At 43.8% G+C, this 10,736-nt stretch overlaps 1 protein-coding gene across 5 annotated transcripts in view; it reads right to left on the bottom strand.

The window, feature by feature from the left end:
• LOC137439575 (uncharacterized) overlaps window positions 1–10,736 on the bottom strand; it is a 47,993-nt gene that overhangs the window by 30,117 nt on the left and 7,140 nt on the right. The window contains exon 1 of one of the 5 annotated variants that reach the window (XM_078768199.1): window positions 3,579–3,694. The exons of 1 other annotated variant lie outside the window; for it this stretch is intronic. Coding sequence is in view for 1 of the 4 variants with exons in the window: in XM_078768196.1 (XP_078624322.1) it covers window positions 3,497–3,619 (123 nt within the window). In the remaining 3 variants the exon portion in view is untranslated. Of the gene's footprint in view, window positions 1–609; window positions 834–3,309; window positions 3,476–3,496; window positions 3,695–10,736 lie in introns of those variants that run through there. 3 more of the 5 variants (XM_078768196.1, XM_078768197.1, XM_078768200.1) reach the window with 3 other exon arrangements.

Raw genomic sequence — 10,736 nt, 5'->3', positions numbered from 1 at the left:
AACCGATTCGGTGGCTGATAAGAGCGTGTAATGTTGGGATTCTCATGCATGTGCTACTTGTGAATGTCTGCAGTTGTAGAGGAACCCAGGTAAGGTTTGAAACAGCAAAGGCTGCCTTGTTTTTTAGCTGCTTTATGTAGCTTTCTTTTGGTGATAAGAGAAACGGGGTTAATTATAAAGATCCTAGCCACCTGGGAATAATTGATTAGGTGAGAGCTGATTGGTTGTTTCTTCCAATTATGTGAGAGACACTTGATCGGGTCTTGATATGTCTAGTTCTTCAAGCAAATTCCATAGTTCTTAACTTATCATGATCAGCTCAGAGACATTCTAACAAGCCTCCCAGATAGTTTGCACAACAATAACATGAACATTTTTCATCTCAGTCTCAAAATGCCATTAGGTTATAATCGACATACCTATGGCTTAGTTACATCACATGTTTACATCAAGAGATTTTGAGGGGAAAAAAATCAGGGATTCGATCCACGGATCTTACGTTCGACCTGACCTGACTGTACCTATATTTACAATGAAAACATGTCTAAAGTAAATTGCTGCGTACAAACAACAATGAGAACTTCATTATTACATTTTTATGTTACCAACCCATGCTTAGAGGCAGATGTTCTGGGTGAGCTTGACTCTTCTCTGGGGTATATAGATTGCAGTAGATTTATGCTCGAATGCGTTAACCTTTGGTGTACAAAGATTTATGCTTTGGTGTACTTTTCTCCCCATCTTGTCTTCCGCTCCCTCTTTTTGTGTATTTTGTTTGTCTGGTCGATTTGTTTGTGAAGTTAATGTTAGCTCTTTCACGAGCCTCGATTCAGTATACAAAAAAAAAAAAAAAAAAAAAAAAAACACGATAAGCAAAAATGCCTCAAGAACGTCGGCTTTCATCCCTTTCAGTTTAGTGTGAAACAGCAGCAGTGACTGTTCAAAAAGGTAATCATAAGAGTTTGTGGTTTATTAATTTTTGTTTTACTTATAGGTGTGCCCCACAAAGCGGCACAATAAGCGATTTATTCATGTCAACATGGTGTTTGTCCAAGGAGAAACTCCCTTGGGAAAGGAATATTATTAGTATTAACATTGTTTTGTAATTAATTTTTAATATTTATAATATGCTAATAACATTGGTGTTATTATTACCTCCGCCACCAAAAGTGGATGGAGGTTAAATTTTCACCCCTGTCTGTCTGTTTGTGAACAAGATATCTCAAAAAGCTGTGGACGGATTCGGATGAAATTTGGCAGAGATGTAGCGTATGTGACAAGGACGAAATGATTAGATTTTGGTGAAGATCCGGATTCGGATCCGGCTACTAGAATTTGTAAAGTGATTCTTCACCAATGGGAGAAAGGGACAAAAAAGATACAGTACATAGCAGGTTTATCTCAAAAAGTTGTGCACGGATGATTTTGATTAAATGTGATTCTGTATTGTGATTTTCTGGTCTACTCTGGGATACAAAACGTAAAGTGTTCACCCGGCGGAGGTATGCTCTCTACTGAGTGCCATTCTAGTTACTTTTGTTATGAGAAGCGGCCTTGCAAAAACGCCATGATAAGCTTTCTTAACACGGATATACACCTCAACACGAAGACATACAACCTCCTTGGGAAGTGGAGGGGGGGGGGGGGGCAAATTAAGTCGCTACAACCTCCATTGTGTGACCCTGTCATGTTTGGTTGAGATTGGATAAGTGATGGCCGAATGCATCGCGGTCAAAAAAACCAGTGACAGACACACATCAATTTGTGTGCAGTATTTTAGTGCGATTTGAATGAAAAGTAGAAGTAACAATTAAATTATGAACTGCAAGTTTCAATATCGTCCCCTGTGACAGCACAATTCAAGAATAGCCACAAATCGTATTGAATCCAACTACGGTGGCCATTTTTGGACGGCTTGGCAAGTGATAGCAAGCCGCTCGCTAACGGAACACACGCTTGCCTGGAGTCCACTACTCACCTCCTAGTAGTCCTCACCTGCTTAAGGCATTGGTTGTTGTAATTTGTAAACCTATAGCTTTGATGACTAAGACAAAGTATGCTTAAACAGCACGATCTCCCATCAGACATTTAAGAAACTTCGTTATCGATCATTTTAGACCCATGTCTGTGTCATACAAAAACACGCATCGGAGTCTGGGAACAGAAATTTAAGATCCCAATGAAATGAGAACGGCACTCGGTAGAGAGCATCCCTCCGCCAGGCTGAACAGTTTACGTTTTGTATCCCACTGATCGGCCAGATCTGGATTCGGACCTGAACCAAAATCTAATCAGCTTGTTCTTGTTGTCAAACCAACTCTTCCACATAGTTTGGTCAAAACTTGCCCAAAACGTTTTGAGATATCATGCTTTTTCTCGTTTCTGGCTCCATCACTCAGTGGTGAAGAATCACTTACAAATTCAAAAAAAATTGTCTTATCGGTAGATAAGATCTGTATCTGCATCTGTATCTGCATCAATCTGTATCTGCATCTTAACAAAACAAAAAAATTCTCATCACACACCCAACCTGTCCACCAAGTTTCATCGCAATCCGTCCCTAACCTTTTGAGATATCGTGATATGTATATCGGTTTTAGACCGATCACTCAATGGTGAAGAATCACTTAAAAAATTATTGTAGCGGATCTTCACCAAAATCGATTCAATTTTTCCTCGTGACACACTCAACCTCTCCACCAGGTTTTAGCCGAATCCGTCAAAAACTTTTCGACATATCGTGTTCACAAACAGACAGACAGACAGGGGTGAAAACATAACCTCCTCGCACCTTCGGTGATCGATATAACAATACTGAAGCTAGAACGGCACTCAGTAGCAAGCACACCTCCACCTGGTTGGCCATATCACTCAATGGTGAAGAATCACTTAAAAAATTCTACTAGCCGGATCCGGATCTTCACCAAAATTGAATCGATTCTTCCTTGTCACACACTCAACCTCTCCAACAAGTTTCGTCCAAATAAGTCCACAACTTTTTGAGATATCCTGCTATGTATCATTTTTGGCCCTATCTCCCAATGGTGAAGAATCACATAAACTTCTCGTAGCCGGATCCGAATCCTCACCAAAATCTAATCATTTCGTCCTCGTCACACACGCGAAATCTCCAAATTTCGTCCGAATCCGTCCATAACTTTTTGAGATATTTTGTTCACAAACGGACAGACAAACAGGGGTGAAAACATAACCTCCATCCACCTTTTGTGGTGAAGGTAATGAATTGCCTCCTGTGAACTACAACTTCATATTATCGCAGCACGATCCGCTACCTGCGACGGAGGCTACCTTTTTATACGTTGGTGTCAAACTGCGTCCTCTTCACGGGACCGAACCCTGCGACGTCCAGTTAAAAACAAGATTATCCCCATAACTAGGTTTTCATCCAATAACTAGGCCTTCCGACAGCTACTCCCGCCGATCCGCGACCTATACACTGGTGATGCACCACGTACAGTATTCAGTAACGACTCACCGCGCTCCTCAGGTCAATTTTAAATGAGATAATAAAAATATCGATAATAACACCAATGGCACACGTTCGCCCGACTGCATACACCGGTCTTGTCCCTTCTTCAATCCTCGTTTCTCGACTCATGATACCGGCACCATTACCTGCACAAACCCGAAAACCTTCACTCCTGCTGCTCTATTTACGTGCTCATGTAAATGTGCGATGTTTGTTTCTCACTGAAAGTCTGAAACAAACTCTTCTTCCTTTCCTGAGGATGTTGAGGACGTTCCTCAGATCTACAAGAATCTATACGTTCACCGGTGCAGACCGCGCTGTTTTTAACGGGTTCTTCAACTAAAGGCGGATAAATTTGATTTCAGTGAAGATAATTTGTCGTTAGTACACATTTTAACGTACCATTATTTACACACAAACACGCAATTTTTCCTTCTGCATCCGCTTCCCCGTTTACGCCAACCTCCACTTAAAAGTACTTCATCAAATGGGATGAAATGTAAAATTTTTTAATCCAAATAAAAAAACTATGGTTATTTTAAAGTTATTGTGATCTCTACGAACGCCAAGCCAAAGAACTCCCTCCACCCCGGAACTTCTACTCCGTTCACCTCAAAACTCCCTCCCCTCACGTATGTAATAAATAGATATCACACTTAAAGTTCAAGCACAAACACCAATGGTTGCTGTAGTTGAATTCAAAATCTTTACACCATATTGATTTTGTCGTTTACAGTGAACATGTGTTGCCCACGGCCACAGAGTTATTAACATAAAAAAACAAACCTGTAGGCGCAGTGCGCCGTGCATCTCTATTAACGCGAGTGAAGCCGATTTGAAGCGCTCCGGCAGCCATCTTAGCATGCCGATATTTCTGACGAGGTAGATTCAAGTTCCATTCCTGAAATCTTTGCTTTTGTCAATTCTACTGCGATTTCGACCGATTTTCCTCGGGAAAAAAAAAAATCACAATCACGTTGCATGATATCTCAAAAAGTTTTGTACGGATTCGAACGAAGCTTGATGGACAGGTTGGGTGTGTGACAAGGACCAATCAATTACAGTATATATTTGGTGAAGATCTGGATACGGATCTGATGGACGGCGAACGCATTGATACCTCGCTCTGGCTGCTAAACACCAGGATGGCAGTTTACACTTGGGTGGGGATTCCAACCAAGGCTGGACAGCTCAGAGGTGACTGTGCACAGTTCTGGGTCTAGTCTATGCACCATTTATGTGCACAGACATTACTTTCAAGGAGCTATATGTCATAATCGGGCAGATATGAGATAATATGTGATAAAAGCTGAAATTATTTTTGATTTTTGAATGGAAATACCCAATTCCAATGTCAAAATACATCTTGAGGTACATATCTCATTGTAAGTTTCGAATGCTGAGTGACCATTATTAATTTGAGGAGTTCAGTCTAATTGTGAATAATTTTTTCTTCCTTCTTTGCGAATACAAAATTTATAGACACCAGAGCCCGTCCCATCAATGTTTTTCAATCACGTGTGTGTGTGTGTGTGTGTGTGTGTGTGTGTGTGTGTGTGTGTGTGTGTGTGTGTGTCCGAGCTGTAACGTTTTTAACCATTTGAGTTTTATCACCAAATTTTCACCAAAATTTTATTATAATACGGAGAAGGCAAATTAATAATTTTGTCAAAAGGTTAAAGGTCAGCGTCACAAAATCATCAATTTTCATCCAATTGACCTGAAACTTCAATTTACCATTTGAGTTTTGTCATCAAATTTTCAACAAAGCTTTATTACGATAATGTGGAAAAGACAAATTAATAATTTGGTCAAAAGGTCAAAGGTCAGCAGCACATAAAATCATCCATTTTCATCAGATTGACCTGAAATTTAAAGAATTTGCATATTGGGTCACTGAATTGGAGCACCAATCAAAAGCAACAAGCCAAATTATTTTTTTTATATCAAGGGTCAAAGGTCAAGGTTGTGTCAAATCACCAATTTTCACTCAATTGACCTAAAATTTAAAGAATTTGCATATCAGGCCACTTAATTGGTTCACTAATCAAAAGGTAGGAGGCAATTGTTTTTATGCCTCCGCCCCCGAAGGTGGCCGGAGGCATTATGTTTTCGGTTTGTCAGTCCGTCCTTCCATCCGTATGGGCTAAACCTCGTTTTTCTCAGCAACCATATGTCCGATTGAGATCAAACTTTCAGGGTAGGAGTGACACCCATGCAGAATGTTTTTATGATAATTGTGATGTCATAGGTCACGTGGTATGGCAGCCATATTGGATTAAACGCAAATAATTCAAAAAATATTTATCGGAAACCACTGAATGGAAAAATTTGAAAATTGGCACATTGTCAAGTACTCCCAATTAGTGGGGTGCGCGGCATTGGCAAATTTTCATTTTCATTTCAAGTTGATGCAAAAGTTTACTTTTTGATATCTTGAAGGTTGGAGTCTGAATAACATTTTTGGTCCGAGTGGACAACGATCAGCCCCCATTGGGGCACTTGGGGGCATAGGGGGTGCCTCAACTCACCGTGAGAGGAATGTGAAAAGTTCAAACTGTTCTAACTTTTGAACAGATGATCCAAGCTGAACATATTTGATATCAGCATCTTTGTGATGAAGAGTAGCAACCTCATTTATAAGTACTAGGGCATGCCCGTACTATATATATATCTAAAATTATATCCCCCCCCCTCTATTTACATGAAATGGTTTGGTCCAAAGCGAACGGCTTGCGAGTACGGTGACAATCCCCCCCCTCTATTTACATGCAATGGTTTGGTCCAAAGCGAACGGCTTCCGGAGTTTGGTAAAGAAATCGCCATCGCGTGCACAAACGCGCAGGAAAGCGAATGAATCGCAAATTCGTTTTTATTAGTTGTAAAACATAGTTTAACGCCAACATAGTTTGCAAACGTGAAATAAATGAATACGCTCTCAAATGTGCCATCCGAGGCAGAGTGTGCCCGCCACGTTCGGCACACGCGATCGTTCGCTGCTCTCTGATTGGTTGAATCGTTTTTTGGACATAGCTCGGTAAGTAATTGTCCGATTAATATGAAACCTTGAAAAGGCACATCCTCGGGTCCCCAGCAATATACCTGGCAAGTGAAAAGTATATCGGACCCGTGGTTGTCGAGAAACAGCGGTCACAGACAGACAAACGTACAAACGTACAAACGTACAGACAGAGATTACTGGAATTATAGATAGATGTTGCCTCTAGAGGTCACCGTGTTGACGGTATCAGTGTAAATCCATAAAAAAAACATGTTATTTTGAGAAGATTTTCAGCAATACTTGGGCCAAATTTTTATTTATCATTAAACATGTTACATGGTTTAATAAATGTTGGGATGAGTTCTGACATTTGCCATGAACATGAACATGAACTAAACAATATATATATATAGTTGAGGTTTTGAGAATTGTACATATAACATCATTAAAGGTTTGCCAACCCCATAGTTAGTCCACAAGCAACACGTAGGCCCATTAGAATTAGTTATGTCATAGTATGTGTAAGAGTAGGCCATTTCACTAGTAACATCTGCGTTGTGTAAAGAAATAATAAGCTTAGGTCCTTTCATTTTGCGGCCACCCTCCAATTTCTATCTATGGGTGAACTCGATCCCGCGCTCCATTTGGCATCCCTCAAGTTTGTTACACTTTGGCTGCCAGCAGCGTTCGCTGCCCTTGGTTTCGCTCGAAACTAGTCGGTTTTTTTTTTTTTTTTTTGTATACAAGATCGAGGCTCGTGAAAGAGCGAACATTAATCACACAGAAAGACAAACCGACACATAAAACATATAACATAGGGAGCGGTAGACAAGATGGGGAGAGAGGGGGAAGGACACAAACACAACATTTGAGATCAGGGACCGAGAGACATGGAGACATCGAGAGATCTGAGAGAGGGCGAGGGCTTTGGGGGGGGGGGGGGGGGGGCGTGGGAAGGGGGCGGTGGGAGAGGTATAAAACATATGGACACTGCCAGGACTTCCAGGAAAGAAGTTGGAATTTCAAGCAAGGTGGATCTGGGGTGAATTAGCGGGGGTAGAAAAGATCAAGGTTTTGGATGGGGGAAGATAAGAGATGGTGGTGAACAGCTGTTTTAAAGACCTAGAGGGAGGAGTGGGATTGAAGGGAGTGAGGGAGTTTGTTCCAGAGGCGGGAGAAAAGAGGAATGAAAGAGTAAAGGTGAGCAGAGAGCCGAGATTTCGGCAGTTTAACCATCAGAGGGTTGCTGGCAGATCTTGTGCGACCTGTAGGAATATTTGGGGGACAGAGCACAGAGAGAGCTGGGGGTGCAAGGCCGGAGAGGAGTCGGTAGAAGACAGAAAGACCACCTACCTGCCTGCGGTGAGTGAGTGAAAGGCCCTCAGAGATAGCTTCATCGCGGGAGATTCCAATAATTCTGAAAGCTTTGGTTTCAACAGCGTGAAGCCGAGCTTGGTGTGAGGCAGGAGCACCGGCCCATAGGGGAGAACAGTATTCCATTGAGCTGCGGATGAAAGCCTTGTATGTGGTGAGGAGCTCAGGTGTGCCGAGGAAGGACTTCGCACGACGGAGGATGCCCAGTCGGCGACTGGCTTTGGAGGCCAGCTTGGAAATGTGGTTTTCCCAAGAAAGATCATGGCAGATAGTGAGACCCAAAATCTTGAGCGACAGAACTTCTTGGAGAGGATTGTTGAGAAAGTAGATGGGAGGGTTGTCCAGTCGATCTTTTCGGAGAGACATAGTAAGAGTGTGAGATTTGTCAGGATTGAAAGACATGTTCCACTTGTTTGACCAGTCTGTGATTTTGTCCAGGTCTTCAGAGAGTGAGGAGGCAGCAGACTGCCGATCTGAGGGAAGAGGAATGGAGCGGCAGAGAGTGGAGTCATCAGCAAAGAGATAGAGAGTATTTTCGAGAGAGTCAGAGAGATCATTGATGAAGACCAGAAAAAGCACGGGGCCCAGAACACTGCCTTGGGGAACTCCAGCCTGAACAGGAAGAGGAGATGAGAGAAACCCATTCAGGGCCACACGTTGACGACGACTAGAGAGGAAGTCCGCCAGCCATGCGTGGAGATTTCCATGGATACCAAAGGAGGAGAGTTTGGTGAGCAGAGCGGGGTGCCAGACCGTGTCGAAGGCACGTGATATGTCGAGGGAGACAGCTCTAATTTCCTGTTTGGCATTGAGGACCTCCATCCATTGTTGAGACAGCAGAAGCAGCATGTCCAGAGTAGAGTGACCTGGTCTGAAACCAATTGATGATCAGAGATCAAGCCATTGGAGAAGAGGAAAGATTTCATATCCGAAGCAATGATGGATTCCATGACTTTGCTGATAATTGGGAGAAGGCTGATTGGTCTGTAGTTGCTAGGATCTGTTTTTGCACCTTTTTTGTGCAAAGCGGTGATGTTGGCTGATTTCCAAGCAGATGGCAGTTGACCTTGAGCAAAAGAGAGGGTCAAGAGAACAGAGAGAGGGTGAGATAGAGCAGCAGAGCAGGATTTTAGGACCCGTGGGCTGATGCCGTCGGGTCCAGTTGCAGAATCAGAGTCGAGGGTTGACAGAAACTTTTCCACCTTGTCAGGAGGAAAGGACACGGAGTCCAGGAGCAGCAGGGTACGACTGGGTATGGTGGGTACAGAGAGGGATGGGTTTGGGACACAAGATTTAGAGGCAAACACAGAGTTGAGGCATTCAGCTTTTTCACGTGCGGAGTCAGCTGTGTAGCCGTTTGAGGTAAGGGAGGGGATGGAGGGGGAACAAACACCAGAAACGGATTTGACCAGACGCCACCAGGATTTGGAAGAGGGAGACAGATAAGAGAGTTCGGTCTTGAGAACGGAGAGATATTGTTTCCTGGCTCTCCTGAGGGTGGACACACACTTGTTTCGGGCTTTGTGAAAGGAAATGAGATTTCCTTCCGTTGGATTTGCTTTCCAGGAGACGAAGGCAAGTTGTTTCTGGGCAACAGCCTCACCACAAGATTCCGTGTACCATGGACGGGAGGAAGGGTATGACAACTGAAGACGAGATGGGATAAATCTGTGCATGAGAGAGAGCAATTTACTTTGGAAGAATTCCCAGGATGAGTTGATGTCAGAGGTGGTAGAGATGGGAGACCAGTCCAGATGATTGATGGCTGCTTGAAGACCGTGCCAGTTGGCCTGAGTGAAATGCCAGACTCGTCGACGCTGAGCAGGCTCCCTGAGGATGGTCAGAGAGATGTCCACTTTAACAAGGACATGATCAGATGATCCGATCGGAGCAGAAGAAGAGCAGCAGACATTTTCAGGGAAGTTAGTCATAACCAAGTCCAGAAGAGAAGATGTTCCGTTGACTGAGATCCGGGTCGGGAAATTGACAGATTGTGTCAGTCCCAGTGAGTCGCAGAAGTCCTTTGCTGAGGAGCCATGGCTGGTGAGAGAGGTACCCACACCCAGCCAACTGGCATGATGACAGTTGAAATCACCACATATGAGGAAGAGAGAGTTGGGATGAGTAGATAGAAGTTGGTCCATATCATCAGACAGCGAGATGTAGATGGAGTCATCACTGTTTGGTGGACGGTACAACACACATATGAACAAGAGGTGGGAGCGAAGGGGAAGCCGTAGCCAGAGGTATTCCTGGGGGTGAGGTGGAGAGAGTGCAGTGCAGGGCGAATGAGGAAGAGAGTTTTTGATAAAGATAGCAACCCCGCCTCCAGGACGAGGCTCAGGTCTATCATACCGGAGGAGGGAGTAGCCCGGGAGAGATACTATGGAATCAGAGACATCATAAAGGAGGAAAGTTTCTGTTAAGCAGATCACGTCTGGTTTGACAGAAGCAACCTGTATGGAGAGATCAGTTAAGTTTGAACGAAGGCCCCGGATGTTTGAGGTCCATACCGTTAATGAAGAGGAAGGGGGAGCATCAGATACAGAACAGGGGGGAGGAGGGGTAGGGTAAGATGTGGAAGAGGTGGAAGAGGTAGGGAGAGCTGTTGAAGGTGTGTCAGAGATTTCAGAATAGCTCGGAGAAAGGGAAGGATGGGGCGGACAGAAGGTTTGATGGTGATTGGGTGAGCCACAATGAGGTGTTATTTGAGGAGGGGGAAGAGCGAGGCAGAAGGTTGGGGGAGATGGAGGTGAGAGTTTGAAGGGGGAAGAAGCGGGGAGGACGCTTTGAGGAGGGGGAGTGAGAGGGGGGAAATTGAGAAGCAATGAGGGTGGGGAGCAATGAGGGGTAACCACGAGGTAGGCCTGA

The sequence above is a fragment of the Myxine glutinosa genome, chromosome 14 (assembly GCF_964187855.1).
Source record: "Myxine glutinosa chromosome 14, kmMyxGlut1.1, whole genome shotgun sequence".
NCBI classification, from domain to species: Eukaryota; Metazoa; Chordata; class Myxini; order Myxiniformes; family Myxinidae; genus Myxine; species Myxine glutinosa.
The sequence above is the reverse complement of the archived record's forward strand: the minus strand, read 5'-3'. Positions and strand labels throughout refer to the sequence as shown.